The following is a 19,841-nucleotide window of genomic DNA, read 5'->3' as shown; positions in this document are numbered from 1 at the left end:
TGGGCAGATGGTGGCGGTCAGGAACAAGGTGGGAAGGGTACCCCTTAAGGCTAGGCTCAACCCCTAGAAATGTCCACCCAGGTGTGTCTACACAGCCCCTCTTGGAGGGTGTTAAGAAGCTGCACTGGGTGGTTCTCCTCAAGTTGATGGCTCTACACCAAGTGGGTGAGGTGGGAAAGTCTCCCGCCCCCTGTCAGGTGACACGACAGAGCAGCTGCGTTGCCCAGAGCAAGCACCTCTCTCCAAGTTCCAGAAATGCTGGTCAGCAGTTGGGTGGGGGAGCAGGGGGGTGTTCAGGGGGTCACCCAGGAATCTAAGATCCACAGGCTTTGTCATTAGTTCCAGTGGTTTCTGCTCCTTGTAGACCTCACCAACGAGGACTAGAATAAAGGAACCACCAAGGAGAAACAAAGCGGTGACCTTAGTCAAAATTTCCAGACAAAATATAACCACCTCCTCCTGCACCGAGTGCCTGCAGAACTCATGCGCTCAGGGGACAGTCCAGGGCACGAGGCTAAAGCAAAGACGGATGCAGAGCTGATCAGCTCACACGGCAGCCACGATCTCAGAGATGTGGGCAGAACAAAGGTAGGAAACGCTATAATACATTGCTCTCGGACACAGTATGATGATGATGCAAGTTTTCCCCTCCTCTCTTTTGCATATTACTCTAATGTGCATTATCAATTATGTGAATAAATTAAAATGATATTCTACAAAGCAGTTAACGTGACCTTAGACACTGAACTTTGGGACCCGACCCTTGAGTGCAGAGATGCCTGGCCTGCGTGACAGTCCCAAGGCGAAGGGCCTTCCTCCGTGAGCACAGCCTAGTAGGCCTCTCCTCCAGGGGTGCCAGTAGGGCGGGGCCCCAGGGCCACCATACAGAGTCCCTGAACTCATTCACCAGGCACCCGTTCCTCCAGGCAGGGATGGTGCTGGGTTCCAGTCTCCTCTTGAACCCCTTGAACTCCAATCATCTCATGCACACACGCAGCCTGCTCCTAGGGTTAAAAACTTCAAAGGGCCTTCATAGCTGGGGTTGGAATGGAGCCCTCCGGGCCCTGCGGTCCCCCGGAAAGGGTTCCAACACTGGTGTTGGCTGCCTGGGGCAACAGAAGCTCCCAGGGAGCTCCCTCTTGCCGCTTGGCCACCAAGGAGGCACACCACACTTCCTTCTCTGCAGAAACGGAGCCGGAGCAGCAGCAGCCATAAAAGCAGGAACAGTGGTCACAAATCGCACGTTTCGTTAGTGCTTACCAGGAGCCAGGCTCTCACTTAGCTCATTTAACCCTCATTGCAACCCAAGAGGTGAATCCCATTACCATCCCCATTGCACAGACGCAGAGGCTGAGGCATAGCAAGGTTAACAAAGTAAGAACAGTGCAGCTGGGACTGGAGCCCAGAAACGATTCCAGATCCCACAACCCTACTTGGTACACGGAACTGCCTCCTAACAGAACTAGGCAGCAGAACCCCTGGGGAAGAGAGCTTCTCTGGGAAGGACTTTGTGCTTCCCACCTCTTCTCGGCATCTGCCAGGGCCACCCTACGAATGTGTGATCTGAACAGAGGCAGGACCCAACTCTGCACATGCACAAGGGGCAAATCCTGCCTTGGGCCACTGCACGTCGCCCCTTCCCCTTCCACATGCACACGTGGGTCTCCCAGGCCCGCAGCAGATGAGCACACAGTTGCTGCAGGGCCCAGCCAGACCTCCCCTATTGATATGGAAGATGACTGGTGTGGTCCCTAAATGGGTGAGTGAGAGTGGCTCTACATCCTCCGGTGGTAAATATGACAGGACGGAACTGGGCATTCTCCAGGGAGCAAAAACCTGTTCATCCATCACTCTCCACCATGCCAGAGAAAGCACCTGTGAATCCAGATTCAGAGAGGGTATGGCCCTGGTCTGGGGTCACTCAGCTAACCAGCATGCAAGCCAGGTATCCACTGACTCCAGGCTGTGCTGCTTTTTGGAGGGACAGAGGCACAAGAAGCTGCATCGGATGGCCTGTGGCTCAGAGGACAGAGATGGGACTGTGGGTGCTGGGGTAGCCAAGAAATTCCCTTGGGGACCAGAGAAGGAACCCTCCTCTCTGCCGGCCACTGGCACAACCCCACGCTTCCCATGCCAGCTTCCAGGCAGCTCTGCAGTTCCAGCAGAAGAGGAGGCTGCTTCAGCACTTGGCTGCAGCTTCCAAGACAAGATCCTCCCCGTTCTGGGGAGTGATACCACTGATGTGCCTTTAAAAATAAAACCAGGCCTGCTTCCTGCCCCATCTGGAAGACTTTTGATCTCCCGATCATATGATTTGGGATATCTCTTACCACGCAATTTCCCCGAGCCTTCAGCACAGATCTGCCTGCACTTGGGGAGGGGTGAGGATGGGGATGGGTGGGATTAAGGAGCTGGCCCTCTAATGCAGTCCTTCTTATCCACCCTGAGGATGATAAGACCCACTGCAACATCAAAGTGGCACCGTCCCCAGCACCCCTGCTCGCCACTCCAGAACCACACCATGCCTCATCCTGCCCGCTCTGGGTTCCTACGGGAGCCAACACTTGCTCTTTTTCTTTCTTGAAATCACAAACTTCGATTTTCTTCTTTGCTTCAGATTTTCATGGACCTAAATGTAAAACGTAAACCACAGACTCTTAGAAAAAACACAGCAGAAAATCTTTGGGTTCTAAAGCTAGCAAAGTTCTTAGACTTGACACTAAAAGCACAATCCATAAAAAGGAAAAATTAATACACCGGATTTCACCAAAATTAAAAACATTTGCTCTGAGAAAGATCCTGTTAGGATGAAAAGACAAGCTGCAGACAGGGAGAAAATATTTTCAAACCATACATCCAACAAAGAACTAGTATCTACCGTATATAAAGAACTCTCAAAACTCAACAGCCAAACACCAAACAATCCCATTAGAAAACGAGCCCAAGACAGAAATACACATTACTCCAAAAAGAATATGCAGATGGCAAATAAGCACAGGAAAAGATGTTCGACAACATCAGCAGCCACTAGGGAAATGCATATTAAAACCACAATGAGATAACACTGCATACCTATTAGAACGGCTAAAATAAAAAAATACCGACAACCCTAAATGCTGGCCAGGATGCGAGAACCAGACCACTCATACAACATCGCTGGTTGGAATGTAAGATGGCACAGCCACTCTGGACCAGCACAGGAGTTTCTTTAACAGCTAAAACACACAACTACCATACGACGTAATAATTATACTCTAGGGCATTTATCCCAGAGAAATGAACATTTATGTTCACACAAAAACCCATACATGAATGCTCCTAGCAGCTTGATTCATAACAGCCAAAATCTAGAAACACCCCAGATGTCCTTCAGCAGGTGAACGGTTAAACAGAGCATGGGACATCCATGTCATGGAATACTATTCTGCAATGAAAAGGAATGCATTATTGATACATGCAACAACTGAGATGAATCTCCAGAGAATTATGCTGACTGAAAAAAAGCCAATCCCCAAAGGTTACACGCTGCATGACCCCTTTATGTAACATTCTTTAATTGAAAAAGTACATACATGGAGAACATATTAGAGATTGCCAAGGGTGTGAGGGCAAGAATGGAAGGAGCGTGGCTACAGAAAGCAACATGAGGGATCCCCTGTGGGGATGGAAATGTTCTGTACCTATACTGTATCAACGTCAATGTCCTGGTTACAAAAAGTTTTGCAAGATGTTATTATTAGAGGAAACTGGGTTGAGGGTATAAGAGGATTTTTCTACATTACTTTTTACAACTGCATGTGAATCTACAATTATCTCAAAATTAAAAGTTTATAAAAACAAACAAACAAAATGGTAGCACATTCACAGTGGAAGAAGATCGAGGCCCTGGTGGAATTGACCTGGAATCTGACAGCCGACCTGCTACCTCATTTAGTCCCCAGCTTTTCCTTCAAACCAGCAGGAACTTACCCAGTATGACTCAGTTCTAAGAGCCAAGCACCAAATACTGCTGGGCTCTGTGCGATTCTGAAATCTAGGGACATGCAGGAACTGCGTCATCACTTTCCACCTTTTAGGAAAGGACAGGGGTTTGGACTCCTAGCGAGAAAGGGGTTGCTGATAAAGCTGACAGAACACCAGTGGCCCCTGCCTGCCGTATCAGGAGCTGTCGCTTGGTTCCATGTCCTCTGGCTGAGTCTCAGTACAACCTGGCCAAGCAGGTGGCAGACACAGGTGAGGCCTGCACTGCCAGATGTGAGATTCCCAGAGTCATCCCTGGAGCATCAGCCTAGGGAGGAGTCCCATGTGAAGGGCTCTGGAATGACTGCATGGTTCCTCCACCGGCCCTAGCAGATCCCAAAGCAGTTCAGCAAAAGAAATGTGTTGATGGGGGCTCCAGTAAAGACACCTTCCCATTCTGCTTGATTCTGCGTTCGCTAAACTTATAGGACCACAAGACCTTTTCTTCATGAAGCAATTGCTAATATCTCACAGAAGAACTGTTCCCGGGGGCTCATTTTATGAGGGAAGCACCACACTTCACCTCCTCATGATTAAAGGCTCTGACATGTCCCGTAGCAAAGAAGGCTGCTTACCTTTAACTCTGAGTTTTCTGAACTTTCCAACTACAGAAAGTAGCCAGGGTGGGCTGGACGCACGGAGGGATCTGCAAGGATTCTCCATCTTCACTTCGGAGAAAGCGCTTCCCCAAACACTGGCTGCCCCTCACAGGGGAGCAGTGACCAGGCAAGCCCTTCTCCTGGAACACCCAGGCCAGGACAAGGGCAATTTCACAGCCAAGCCAACCCAGGTTCGGAAAGCTGCTGCTAGGAAGCGGGAGGAAGAGGATTCCAACCCGGATGATGGGACCCCAGGGCCCGCATGCCTACCCTAAGCCGTGATGCCTCCCATGGGGTGGTTTCTATCATGACTTTCTCTCCTGTAACACTCTGCCCAGCTTTTCAAGAAATCAAGGAAAGGGGGGTCTTGTCTCTTGGCTGACAAGAACCATGCTCTCTAGGAGCCCCCATAGACCATTTTTGTTATTACTTGTCCTAAATTTGTCCCTTCACCTTGACAACAGATATCTCAAACTGCCCAATATCTGCCCTATACTCCACAATCGCTTATTCTTGGACTGACCCATTCCTTGGGTCCTTCATTTATCTATTCATTCAGACACGTATGGCATGCCTATTATGTGCAGCTGCTGTAAGGAAAAGGTAAATTTGACTGCCGTATGGTGTCCCCCTTACTCTGTTCCTCAATGCTCAAAAAGTGCCGACTCCAGTTGAGAAGACAGAGACACAGATGTGATGGGAGCACTGACAATGGGGACACAATGTTGTGGGGGAGGATGTCAGGAGACAGACCGCCACTGCAGACCAAGGCGACAACATGAACAAGGCGTGGAATCCAGAGCGATGGTCTGGGTGGGCTGTCATCATGTGCAGTTTAGTGTCAAGTTCGAGGTAGGAAGCAGAGAGAGACCGGGAAGAAATGGAACCAGGGGCCAACTCTGAAAGATCTGAGACGTGATCTTGTAGGTCATGGGGAAGCCACAAAAGGGTCCTTCATTCATTTCTTCACCAAATACGGTGGGGCAACCACGAGGCAGGCACCTCAGTGGATGGCAGTGATGAGGTTAGAGCCTTCTGGGGGTCACATGGGGATGGAAAAAGGGGAGGAAAAGAAGAGCCAAGTCTGGACGCCTTTGGAGCCAGGGCCGTGAGGACCCCCATGTAGAGATGAGGTACGTATCTCAGGTTTGGCAGTGGACAAGGAGAGCTGGCTAGGATGCTAACCGCTGCACCATTTAAGCAGTCTTTTCAGCACGGGTGCTCAGCGGGCCCACTAGACAGAACTCACACGCATCTGAGCCTCCCACAGAGAGTGGGTCACGCACAACACCAGTTCTCAACTTGAGATAGATGTTTGTTCCAAAGAACACACACCCCAGGCCCTGCCCCAGGTCTACAGGAGAGGAAGTAGCCATGTGTATTCCTGACCCTGGCTAAGTGTGGCTGATAGGGAACCAGCCCCTTTCCTGACAGATGAGGGAACAGAAGCTCGAAGAGTAGAGGTGACTTGTGAAAGATCCTACAGAGGGGTCTCTGGCAGAGTCAGGGCTGGAAAGTGAGTGGCAGGACACTGTTCCTCTCTGAACACTACTGGTGCTGATGAGGTGGAGGCCACGTGCACTCAAGGAAGGGATGCTCCCTCCCTGTTCCCAGGGGACCAGCACCCACCTCACTGCAGGCTGACTTGCATGCTCGAGGCAACAGGTAGGATGCGCCTTGTTGGGTGATGTCCTGACAAGACGACAGTGAGGGGGGCTTCTCCTACTAGCAGAGAAGTCACTTAACACTCCAACACCCAGCTGGAGGTGGGCAAGGAATGGACCACGGTTCTCTGCTAAAATGCCCAAAAAGGAGCCACCATATGAGAGGCAGGCGGGGTCCTCACCAACGGGCCTTCTCTTCCCAGAGGTGACTCAGCAGGCCACCAAGGCAGGGAGAGGATGAACCCGGGCCTCGCCCAGGAGACTGATCAGACGATGTCTGCGATGCACAGCAGCTCTTTGTTTCCTGAACTCATTTCCCTGAACGATTTACTGAGTCTCTCAGGAGCTAGAGCTCTTTCTAGGCGAACGGGGGAAAGTGAAGACAGGCATTAGACTCTTACTTGGAACCACACAATAGCTGGAGAGTCACCCAATCAGGGCTCTTGTTATCACAGCCTAGAGAATGAGGGAGAGGGGCAGGGGCCAGCCTGGCCCCTACGGAACCCCAGGTGCTGAGGGGTTTATCACTGCCGTGGGCAAGGCTGGGAGAAGGGGGCGCCCCTGGAACAGCTGGTTCTCGCCCTGGTTCCCAAAACCAAACAACTACCAGGCAGAAAAACTTCACTACGCATGCTGATAACCACTATTTCTCCAAATACAAAAAAAGAATACATTTAATTTGGAGAAAATGTCACATTCTCAAAAAGTCCAAGGGGATTTTTTTTCTCATATCCAACATTCTAGTTACTCTTTGCGACTTATTAAAGGGTCCAATTCCAAACACAACCCTCGCAAAATCCCATCGCATAATTACCCAGACTCAATGTTAGCACGAGAACGTTGCTATGTTACAACACAGCTTTTGAATGGCATCAGAGGAAACCTTCACTTTCTATAGCATATATGTATATATTATTTTCGTTTTTTTAAAGAAGAGCTAAGTCTTACTTTTGGAATTTTAAAGAAAAAGGTTTTTAAAGAGCCTAAAGTAAGTTTTACTAAAAAGAGGGTATTTTTTTTTCCCACCGTCATAATGGAACTTCTCTGGTTTACTGGTAGAATGCAAGCGAGAGATGGGTGGGCTGGCTTTCAGGGAAAAGAAATGACCCAGATTAGGTGGCAAATCCATGGTCAAGTTGTGTGATCACCAAATGAGGGGGTCGTGTCTAATCAGACCAAACCCTGCCTCATACACAGGGCAAAAGCAGTCTCCCGGTTGTTGTAAGGGGCTAATGTCACAGGATCCTCCAACTACATCAGTGCTGAAGCAGGCCCCTAACCCTCTAACAGGGACCCCCGAGAATCATAAGCGCTAAACTGAAGGTCAGCCAGTATTTATTTCCCGTCTACCTGGAGAGACAAAGAAAAAGAAAAAAGAAGGAGCAGAGGGCAGCAAGGCAGGGAGACTGGGTATTTGAAGTGACAGGTATGTGAGGGAAGGAGAGAAGAGGGGACAACACCTCTCACCGGCAATTATCCAGTTTGTGGCTCATCAAAACTTCTGACTGCACGTTGAAATGAACTGGAGAGCTTTTAAAGAAACACCAGAGCCTGTGCCCAGTGGGCCTCCCCAAAGGCCCCCAGCCCGAGGTTTGGATTTAATCGGCCTGGGATGTGGCCTGGCATCCAGCTCCAGCTTTTACAAAGCTCCCCAGGTCACTCTACTGTGCAGCCGAGGAGAGGCGCTGCTTAAATCTTCCTGAGTGCTGTGCCGCACCCACCCACGTAGAGGAACGGGCACCGAGAGGAGAGGAGGGGAACCAACCCTACTACCGCTCTCAGCGGCCCCCAAAACAGGGACCAACACCGAGGAAGCTGAGGACCACGCACACGCACGTGCGTGCGCACACAGAGATTATCTGCAAACTTCAACTGGTTCACCAGGTGAGCCCTACGGGGTACCTGCGAGTGAGATCTGTTTTTAGGAGATGTAAACAGCCTCTGCCCCCTCTCCGAGGCCAGGCCTCATGGTCCAGCATGAAGAACACCTAACCCCCTCTCGACACAGCAGCGAATCAGGGCCAGCTCCACCCCCAGCCCCAGAGGGTGCTGAACAGAACGTGCTCAGTGATAAAGTAGTGTCTCCCAGTCGGTGTGAGTTCACTAGACTCGGGACACTGCACTGAGGATGTGTGGCATTCAGTGAAGCCTCACAGCCCGCTGTGTCGGCAAACTCATGGTGCAAGTGAGCAAACTGAGGCCCAGGAGAACACAGCGTGGGCCATGAGGGCAGGACTCAAACCCAGATCCACCTGGCCCAGAGCCTTCTCTTCACCCCTGTGCAGAACTGCCCCTTCTCTCCAAGGCCCTATGATGCAGGAACCGATGTCAGGAGAAAAGACCCACATGTATCCACTTTTTTCCTACAGCTACTCCGTCTGCACAAAATTTCCTAGCAGCCCTCCCCACATCCCTCCTCAAGGACAAACTTTTTTTTTTTTTTTTTTTGAGGAAGATTAGCCCTGAGCTAACTACTGCCAATCCTCCTCTTTTTGCAGAGCAAGACTGGCCCTGAGCTAACATCCATGCCCATCTCCGTCCACTTTATATGTGGGACGCCTACCACAGCATGGCTTGCCAAGCGGTGCCATGTCCGCACCCGGGATCCAAACCCGTGAACCCCGTGCCGCCGAGAAGCAGAACGTGCGAACTTAACCGCTGCGCTACCGGGCCAGCCCCTAAACTATTTCTTAGGCCCCAGAGACTCTACAACCACACAGCCGAGCACAGACCAGTGGCCCCTAGAGAGGACCCCCCATGAGTGCCACGTGGGTGTGCCCTACAGCCCTGCCCTCCTTCGAAGCACATTTTCATCTCCTGGTTGAAGGAGCTGGGAAGAAAGAAGCACAAACTGGCACCTTTTTCCCAGCTGTCTGGGTTGGAAAGGCATCCAGGAAGTGAGGAAACTGTGGAGGAATCCGCCTTGAAGCCATGTCTTCGAGGGCAGATAGCCGCCTGCGGGAAGCCGCTGGCACAAGTGAGCAACAAGTCTGGGCTCTGCAGAGACCTGACGGCAGGACGAGTTTTCCTCACGTGCCCTTAAAAGCCGGACGACCATCACCAGCTCAGAGGCGAGGGGAGGGTCAGCCTGATCTTCAGGGCAGATGCACTTCCTGTTCGTCTGCGCCACAGCAAGGGCTGCCCAAAGTCAGTTCACCTGAGGGCAACGCTGCAGAGGCATGCCCTCAACTGGAGGAGGTGCCTTTGTCTAGCAAGGAGCCTCCCAGCCCCACCCCAGAGCAACAACGGAGCTCTTTGGCCATGGTCCCGAGGCTTCCCCCTCCTAACACAATTTGATATGTCAGCACTTGAAATAACAAGACGCTCCCAGAGCACATATTTCCACGTACACAGTGAGCACAAACCCCAGATGTGGAGAGAAATAAGATCAAGACCCACCTTTGCCAATTCCTATGTGACCTCTGGCAAGTTTCTTGCCCTCTCTGTGCCTCAGGTCCTCATCTGTAAAATGTGCTTAACAACAGATCCTGTGTCTCCTAGGACTGCAGAGGCCATACAATGAGATGAAGCCTGGGAAGGCAGGTAGAGCAACGCCAGCCAACAGTACTGTGCCACGTACACTGACCATCACAATTTTTCATCTCCGAAGGCTCAACCAAACGAGATGGCCTATGTTTTGACCACATTTGAACTACAAAAAAATGGCAGTTTCATATGACTCAACTTACCACAGTGAGTAAACTATTCTACCTTTAAAACCCCCCGCCTTTGAACCAGCAGGGTGAATGTAATATTCCCCTCCGTATCGCCCAACAATGACAGGCCTTATGAAAGGAAGGCCCGGCATAAATGCAAACACATTTCCTCCACTTGGGCTATAAAAGCTGAAAATGGCTCCCAGGTGCGAGCTGACACAATAGGCCCTGCCTTCTCTGCAAGGTCACCACGCGGGTCAAAGTCAAGCCAGCCATTTTCGGATTAGGTGCACACGCTCTTGAGCCTTCCCCCGTGGTAAGTGGATTACAGAAGCCACCTGCAGGAAGTGGGCGAGGGGCCGGGGGAGGAGGAGGAGGAGGAAATGGTCCCAGTTGGAAGGAGGCTGTTGATATGGGCAGGGGCCAGCTCCTTTCACATGGAAGATTGTGCAACCCAGAGGGCCACTCCGCTCCCCAGCTCCAGCTCACGCAGCCCTGGAGGGTGTTGGGCACCCACTGCTGGAGGGGAGGCACCTCCTCCAAGAGCATCCCTGCTTCCCTAGCTCCCTATTCCCACTGGATCTCAGACTATATTTAAAGCTGACATGGTCATCAGAAAAAATGAGGGGGGGAGCCAAGCACACAACAAAAGCCAACTCCCAGCAACAGAACGCAAGCTACCGAGTTCCCAAAAAAGGCAGTGACCTCCCTGACCAAGTTCCTACTCCGCCGGCTCTCCCCTTCCTCGGCTCCCCAGACCCCACAGCTGGTGTTCACGTCACTTTCTCAGCAAATGACTTGCAGATGTGCGGCTCATCTGGCTGCCTCACCACCCCCACTCTCAAAGAAAGAGAAAAAAAGGAAAGAAAAGAGAAGGAAGATGACAAGTCATGACTGTGGGTAATTTGGCAGCCTCGCGGCGGAGGCCACGGCGGCCCCGTTCCCTGTGAAGGGCTCCCTCAGACTCCGGGCAACAGGCCTTCTGCATTACAGAACCCCTGGGAAGTTTCCGGCACAGAGAGCTGCTTTCTTTGTAAATTGGGTGTTTAATTTTCTATTTTGAGGCTCATTGGTGGCATCCAGCATCTGATGAGGCTGTGGTTCTAAGAACCGGGGGTCCTGCTCTGCCTCCCCACACAAGCTTGCAGCTCTTCATTCAGCCTGCCCAGCAACAAAGGAAAAACATGGGGAGGGGGACCAATAGGCCTTAAAATGGAACTAGCCCTGTCCCATTGGTACTCCTCCCAGTACCCACAGTGGTGGCCGAGCAAGCAGCGTGCACCATCTGATGTCTGTAACTTACGCTCACTTGTAGGGGGAGAGAAAGGAGGTCCACAGAAGGGTGAGCCTCGGCTATAGTGTCACCTTGCCTGGGAACCTTCCCTGTCTTGCACCCCATCAGTGACAGCAGTGAGGAGCCCCTTAGATGCTCCCGAGCCCTGCCTGTATTACAAGTGTCTGTGTACCCATCTTTCTCAGCAGCTAGACTGCCAGCTCCTTGAGGGCAGGAGCTCTAGTCCATGGGGCATGCTTGTTCATACTGGGCTTCATGTGGGGCACATGGTGATGTAATTCACAAGGCCCTTGTACGTGAGCCCCTGGTCTCCATCACGAACCACTCCAGGCTTCCTCCACTTTCCTTTCATCTCTTTTGTCCGCTGACGACCAGCGGCAGAAGGCCGGGAAAACAGGAGGGGAGTAAGCGGGTCATGAACAATGCAGGTGGAGGGCAGGTGTGGGCCCTGAGTTTTTACTCCCCATGAGGGCAGGGGAAGACTGCCTAACTTTCAGACACTCCTTTAACTTCCACCTGGAACAAAGCGGTACCATTCAAGTCTTAGGAGGGCAAAGATTTATCTGATAATAGTGACTGGTAATCAACAGGAAGGCACGTGGTGCTCCACCTGCCCAGGGAGGCCGGGCTGAAGTGGAGCCGGTAACACCGCACGTTGAGAGCATAACAGGTCTCCTGCAGGCTGGGCTGTTGGCTAGGCACTCTCTGCCTCTGTAGTAACTGGGGAAGGACTGATCACCAGTAAACAGCAAATTAGGCAGAGACAAATTTATAACAGCCGCAGGCCTCAAACCCGCAGCCACAGGTAGATCTGTCCAGCCCGTGCTCACTCCGTGCCCAGTGCTCCTCCCCTTTCCTCAGAAATAAATGCCTTATCAGGGCTTTTGAGCCCCACTGTCCCAAATGCCTGTTGCCACACCAGTGACATAGGGAATTTGTCTAAACAATTTACTGCCCTCCGAAAGCTAAGCAGCTTGGTAAGGACTCCACATATGAGCACTGGGGCTCCCTGCATCCCTACGTAAGGGCAGGCAGTGTGGCTCAAAGATGGGGTCCCCAGACCAGGAGCATGAGCATCACCTGGGAACTCGTGAGCAAAGCAAATCCTTTCGTGGCATCCCAGACCTGCTGGATCAGAAACTGGGGCTGGGGCCCAGCCATCTGTGTCTCAGCAAGCCTTCCAGGTGATTCTGACAGATGTCCAGTTGGTGAACCTCATAGGTGATGGGGAAGCCATGAGCTCCCAGGGGAACGGGAGTGATGTTCTATCCAGAGGAAAGATTCCATTTACACCAACAAAATTCCAGGCAAGAAAGTGAGCCCATCCCTGAAGACACAGAAGAGGAACCGCAGCCCTCATTTTATACACATTCTCCTGCTGTGCTGTTTTCTGACGAGGACCATACTCTTCCTTGTGGAGCCTGGGAACCTAACTGGACTCAAGGAACAAAAGACATTCACTTAAAACTCGACGTGGGGCTTTTTAAACACAACTTGTCCACAGTTTCTTCCTGAAGTGTTTCAGTCACTATTAATTCCACACTCTTGATAAGACTGCATAAAAAGACCCAGAGCAAATAAGATACCAACGGCCCAGTTTGGGTTTACTTTTACACCGACACCCAAGCGAACTGGCCTTCCTTCACCAGCAAGGCTAAACTGGACTCCGAAGTGGAGGAGGCCTCTCGGAAGCAGAATGGGGAAAAAAATCTGCCCATTTCCACATTTTCTCCCTGTCAAGCTTGACTAAGTCCACTCTTAACCTGATGCTTCGTGGACGGTCTACGAAATTCCTCCAAGGGAAGGACCGATGATCCTTCACCTCGGGGAGAATTGCTACATCCACCTCACCTTGCATACAGACCTACCGTCCTCACAGGTCCAGCTACGTATCAATGCACAAAGAGCCTCACTGTCTGAGGTTACCACGCAATGTTTTGAGACAAACTGTTATTTCATATGTACAGCGATAAACGTCTAGTGTAAAAGAAGATTTGAAATCAATTCTCTAGTATGTCTACAAGTGATGCCCTTCCTCCAGGTGACAGAATATGGAGAAAGTTTTAAGGACAGCTAAGTGAGGCAAAAGGCCAGGGGCCACGACCAATTCCTTAGGGGGAGAATAAATCTGCCATCGACACCCCCAAAATACCCACCCCCACATAGGAATGTCAGCCAACTACTTATTACTCAGCGTAATTTCACCTATGCTTTACGCCCGATTATTAACAGCCTTAACTCAGGTCCTGAGACCCAGCCTAATTTTCCAAAGGTGAGTTCTGGTCCCTCTCTCCCTAGTGTCCAAGCTGGGCCCTCGGAGGGGCTCTAATTCCTCTCTGTAGTCCTGAGCAGCAGCAGCCAGATCATCACAGCCTCCCCTCCATGCCTGCTCTTTAATTACCATTTCACGTGAATTGATCTTCACACTAACAAGCCTGTAAAGAAGATTGATCTGGCCCCTCTTCTTTCTAGAGGGTTTGCTAGGCACGCCGAGAGTTAAGCACTGCTATTGATTTTCCTTCCCCAGCAGAGAGAAGAGGCTCCATCCTTCACAGCCTCGGGCTCCCTCCACTTCACCCAGAGCTCCTTCCACTGAACGTGTTCCCAGTGGGGTCACAGACAGGACACCAGGTTTCATTCCTTCCACGTTTTATTCTCCGGAAGTTACATTAAAGAGATGTTAAATATTCCATCCCTTTAACTCAATCAGTTTTTCTTCAGCTAAGAGGTCACAGCAAAATATATAACCGTGTGGTTAAACCGGCCTTTGATATTTTTATTTAAATTATTCATATTCTAAGTCTCCAAGGTACACTTGCTAACATGAGAGATAAATTTGATCCTCAAAAAAAACCAATTAGTTTTCAGATTAGTGGTTGCCAGAGGGCCAGAGAGAAGGGGGTAGGAGACGTGATTGCTTAAGGGGTATGGGATTTTTTTGGGGGTGATGACAATGTTCTGGAATTAGTGGTGATGGTTGCACAACATTGAGAATGTACTAAAAGCTGCTGAACTATACACGTGAAAATTCTTAAAACAGAGAGTTTTATGTTAATTTTATCTCAATAAAAATTTTTTTTTCAAGATTAGAAGTAAAAGGTATTTCAATGTGTTTTCAAATGCAACATAAACCTGAGAGAGTTTAATAGCACTATTACAAAGCCACAAGTAATTGTGTGCAAGTCCTCTTTGCCCAGCTCTCCCACTTGGCCAAAGGCAGGCGAGACTGGATGACAAGGCGTGGGGGAGGGAGAGGGTCTGAAACAGACCACCGACTGGAAAAGCAGTGACGTGGATAAAGCCAAGGGCCACACGGGAATCACACTTCAGACAATAAATGGCAGACAAAGAGCTGCCCTCCTTTAAAACTAAAGTCGATTTCACAGCAAGCTTTTTTACTCCCAGGACTGAAAAAAATCCACCCGTTTCCACTGTAACCGATCTCCTCAATGACAGAAGTGCACTAACACCACGGGAAAAGCGGAAATTTTTCCTCACCAGAAATGTCACTTATGCATCACACAAAATTACTGTTGCCGTGGGAATCGTAACTTGAGTTTCCTGGACTTCAAATTAAAAAAAAAAAAATCTCAGACATGAAAATCTACCGGCAGATTTTGCCCCCAATGAACAAAAGTCTGTTGCTTTTTCTGAGAACTGTTTTCATCAAATTAGCTCCCTGACTCCAATGCAATCCCATTAAAAGCTTTGAGTTTAATGGTTTTCTGTTAAGGACGAATGGCTTTGGCGTTATCCTCAGAATGTGATGCAAATAAATCTGCTTTTTGACAAAGATTTTAATTGAATTAGATTCCTTTAATGAGAAAATATTAACCAACTGAAACATTACTGAATGACTCTCATTCCCAAAATGCTGGAAAACTCTGTTTTGAAGCCCTGATGGTAAAGCCAGGTGTGAAACAGACCTTTTTCCACAAGCCCCTCCCAACTGTGACCCCCAGCAAAGGAGGGCCCTGGTGTCTGGGGGATCAGAGCACTGTGCTGTGAGCAAGGAGCCCGGAAACCAAGCACAGAGATGAAGAGCTGACTTCCAGAACCAAACAAAACCCAGAGGCAAAAGTCTGTAATTACAGGTGTCTGAACTGAAAAACACAAACCCGCTACTTCTGCTAAGATTGAATACAGCAGGCGTGGTATGGGACAGTGAAGCAAGTAGTTCTTTTGTGACAATATTGCTCCTGCTCTCAGTCTCAAGGTCACAGAAGGAATATGAAAGCTGTGAGGGTACTTTTACCATCTGTTTCACCCCTTCATTCATCAAATGAGACAAAGGTGATGTGTCCCAGGTCCCAACAGCAGCAGAGACAGAGTTGGCTATATGCCTGGTCCACCCTTTTCCCTGAGGCACCTGCCTATAAACTTGTCCTAAGAGAGTTGTCCTGGCTCCTCTAACTCAGATGGCCTCAGTCATCTATTTCCTTTACTGACAATTTTTCTTATCTTCCTTCTGCCCACAAAGGGGAGATGAGAAGGGAATAAGAATTTGGAGACTAAGGACTATTAATGTGGACATTTTTTGGAGCTAACTGACCTACCACATTTTCAGACAACGTGTCAGGGGCTTCCCACATGGGATGGCAATGAATCCCCATGGGGTCACTCTGGGATGGCCTCTGGGCCCCAACTAAAAGGGCATGGAAAGTGCCTACTAAATGTTTGTTGAACATGTGACACCTTTTAACTCTAAGGTTCTGCAAAGCCACAGACACTTCAGCAAAACATGCTCTCTGAAGCCTGAACGACTGGACCATCCTATGGATGGAGATGCTAAGTGCTTGGTCTTCGCAGGTCAGAGTGGGAAGGTAACACTCCTCACTGCCCGCTCTATTATTTTCTCCTGTGTCCTTTTCAGGGTCCACTTGGGAAATACAGAAAGGCATGAAGAATGATAGCAAAACTGTCTCTAATCCTGTTACCCAGATGTCACGCTGCTAACCTAACTTTGCAGGCACTAAATCCAGGCAGCCAGTTTAGGATCAGGGAACACAGGCCCCTCAGAGGAAAGGAAGATAAAGACCCTTCAGTTTCTGTAGTTTCAGAGAAATCATTGACCAAGTCAGATGGAGACCAGCTTCAGGCCAAAGAGGTGGCTGCCAATGCTAACCTGCATTTTCCAAACTGAATCAAAACCAGGAGGCAGTGTTTTTTTTTTCCCCCCTGCTTTACATATTTTAACGCTGTCTAATGGAATAGCAGGAACAAGGCCAACCAGCCCCACTGCTCCGGGCACTTGGGCCAAGGAAGAGAAATGTATTTTTAGTCAGCAAAGCAAGGTGGGATTCAAAGGGCCACAGGCCCTCGGGGCAAGCTGGGGGCCCTGCCCGTCTCTGGCAGTGAGTGGTTCAGAGTCACCTGCCACAGTCCTGCACCCAGTGGATGGGGGCAGACAAAGGAGCAAGGCGTGGGCATTTGTGTCCAGTGTCAATTCCAACTCTCGATTTTGCAACTTACAGGAATTCAGGCAGCCTAGGTTTCCTGTCCAGTAACACAAAGATGTTCTCTGTGGCCCTGGCTTCCCAACCAAGCAAGGAGCAAGGGGAGTGAAAGCAGTGCTTCTCAAACATGAATGAGTGGGCAGACGGCCAGGAGACCTTGTTAAAGCAGCTTCGGATCCAGCAGGGCTGGGATGAGGCCTGAGATTCTGCGTTTCTAACAAGCTCGGCACTGAGATGACACTGCTGGTCCAAGAACTGTACCTTAAGTAGTAAGGTGCTAAAAGCATCTTCAAGTGCTTTGCTTTATGAACATACAAGGGATTATCACATCCCTAACTAGTGTCAGGTAAAGGAAACTCATTTAATTTATCCAGCAATTAGACACCTTCCAGATGCTGAACACACAGGCCTGTGGGCTAGCAATAGGAAAAAAAGTCAGACCCTGCCTGTCCATCTTGGGACAAAGGGCTACAACCTTCGTTCCAGCACTTCACAGGAACAAGGACTGACTCACAAATCCTGTGGCCCTAAAGATAAGATCAGGCCGAGGCCCAAGGGGCTATGTGACAACTAGCCACCAGAGAGAAGCAGTGGCCACCATTTGTCAAACACCTATGTGTCATGCATGATGCCAGAAACTTCATATACATTCCACTTCTCTCGAACCTCGGCCCCACTTTCCCCATGTGTAAAACGGGTGAAGAACACATTCCGTAAATGAGGAAAATGAGGTTCAGAGAGATGAAGTTGTCTGTCTGGGACAAGGACCTGGGCCACAATTCTAAAGCTCTGCTCGCCCAACCCCACAATGCCTTCAGAAGAGTTAAGCCCGAGACCGTGTTTCCCAAGGATGGAGCACCTCTTGAACAAAGGCCTGTTGCCAACAAAAACCAGAGATCTGCAAGCGACAGCAGCAATCGTGTGGATGGCACCTTCCTGCGTAGTCCCTCTGCTCAGCCAGCTGAGCCTCAGTGTCAAGAAAAGATACATACAGGTGAGCAAAGGAGTTGTAACCCCAGCAAAATAAACGTCAAATCAAAATATGCAGAGCTGGAGTGGAAACAGGAAATTCAGTGTGAAGAGGAAGGTGCTGTCCTGAGGAAGCTACTGATAAAATCTGGTCGAGAAAACTGCTGGATTCACGACTGTTTTATCTGGAAAGACCTCTGGGCGAGTTGCACCTCCCCCTGATGGTGGAAGACCTGGGGGTTACTCACTGTGCTTGACTCTCCAGCAAGGGTGCTTAACAGCTCCAACCTAATATCCCCCATGGCTTCCTTCCTTCCTTTTTCATTTAAGTCCCTTTATACCCTTTTCATTTCCAGTGTGTTGTCTAACACTTCATCATGACAACGAATTCCTTACTTTTATGTTGATTTCAGAGGCCTGGGGGTATTTTCTTTTTTAAAGCCATAAAAGTGAACTGAGTCACGTTGTCAAATTTGTTGGCACAAAGATGAGCTTACTGTCTTATAATTGAAACAGCTTCCTTTCACTCCAGCTTATTCACCCAAATTGCAGCTTAACTAACCACTAGGACTAAGAAATTTAAATCTATACGCCTCTGGGCATTAAAAAGACCAATTTCCCCCTAAATGGGAGATGAGGCAAAAAGCGCCAGGTTTTAATTCTACAAATCCCAAAACAGCAAGCAAGGCATCTGTCATGATGATTAGGGCTGTATTAAGAAAGGCTGCTCTTCACCAGCAAACAGAGGAACACGAGTTTTCCTGCCACCCAATGTCAGCAAGATAATACCATGGCCACACCCCACCACCGAGGATCCCCAAAATGGCACCACTTACAGAAAGAGAGAGACAATGTGAGATGAAGCAGCACCCAGGGATGGTATGGCTGTCAACTCATTGTTATTGAGGTACCTGTAACAAGAAGAAGAAATTAATCATTTAAATCATTTAAACTCGTAGATTTAAATTATTTAAAATCACCAAAAAAACATATAATTTGAAATGATATACATACAAGGGAAATTAAAAAAACAAGTTTGAGTTGACCATAGTAAGACTATACTGTAATGCTGAATAAAAGATAAAGAATTTACAAGCAAGATCTTAAAGGGAGAGAAGTCATGGGAGGTCACAAAAACTAACCATTTTTCACACCCATTGTTTAGAAATAAACACTCAGGGGGTTGTCTCTCATCTAGCCCAGAAATCAAGACTAACAAGGAATAGCGACCAAGGCCAAGATGCACAGTGCAGAACAAAAGGGCCCCAAGACCATCAACGAGAGCGCTCCTCGTGGACTGAAACAGTCAAAAGAGGATTTGAGGAGGAAAGAACATCCCCTCCTGGTTGTTTTTCAACATCTGTGACACGGTGGTCTGTGAACCACAGCTCTAACTCTGCCAAAGTGCGACCTGTTTGGACCCAGAGCCGAGACTCACGCAGGCACGTGGAGTTCCGAGGGGCCTGGGACAATGTGGGGCAATTGTTCCAATGCCTCATCTGTGAAACAACAAGGGAGCTGGCCTTGGAGATGCTCATCTGTTTGAGATTCCAACTTCTTTGAATTCTGGTGACGGCTCCGGACACGTTTTCCAGGAATACATACATACAGACACATACTTTTGTATGTAGATCTTTTGAAAATCTTCCACAGACCAGAGATGTTTTCCAAGCTCCCTTCCCGCTCGAACATTCTAAATCTGTATTTCCATAGTTCATATCTCTTAATGGAAGGGGAAGCCCGCAAACCAAAACACAGCTCGCCTGGTCTGCCCCCAGAGGCTTTGCAATCTGGCCTCCTTACAGGGACATGTATTTCCAAATCTGGGAGGAGAATCCAAAATCAGACTTGCGCAGTGAGCCCAAAAATCCTTAAGAAAGCCAAAGCACAGTGATCAGGCTTTCTGCTGGGTGATGAGTTGGAAAGAAATTCTATCTGAGATGCAGAATCAAGGGGATCAAGCTGGGTTATCTTATTCTCCTTTTCTTAAGAGAGTATGTCTTACATAGAGCATCTTGTTACTGTTTGAAGACAAGGCCACTGAAACGACAGCTGTATTCATACAAGTATACAGCCAGCATTTGCTTGAATAGAATAATCTGGTTGTATGCCATCTTTTATAGAAATGAATAGGAAAAAAAAAGGAAAAGGCCTTGAATTATCCCATTTGCTTTCTTCAGTGC

The 19,841-nt window shown here is 49.2% G+C and overlaps 1 protein-coding gene across 2 annotated transcripts in view; it reads right to left on the bottom strand.

Moving 5' to 3' along the window:
• The window catches only part of LRIG1 (leucine rich repeats and immunoglobulin like domains 1), a 114,227-nt gene that overhangs the window by 49,638 nt on the left and 44,748 nt on the right, over positions 1–19,841 (bottom strand). For both annotated transcript variants that reach the window (XM_046676988.1, XM_046676997.1), the window contains exon 3: positions 18,495–18,569. In XM_046676988.1, the coding sequence (XP_046532944.1) occupies positions 18,495–18,569 (75 nt within the window). The remainder of the gene's footprint in view (positions 1–18,494; positions 18,570–19,841) is intronic.

Source organism: Equus quagga, chromosome 1 (genome assembly GCF_021613505.1).
Source record: "Equus quagga isolate Etosha38 chromosome 1, UCLA_HA_Equagga_1.0, whole genome shotgun sequence".
Classification (NCBI taxonomy): Eukaryota; Metazoa; Chordata; class Mammalia; order Perissodactyla; family Equidae; genus Equus; species Equus quagga.
This window is presented reverse-complemented; position numbering and strand designations above follow the sequence as displayed.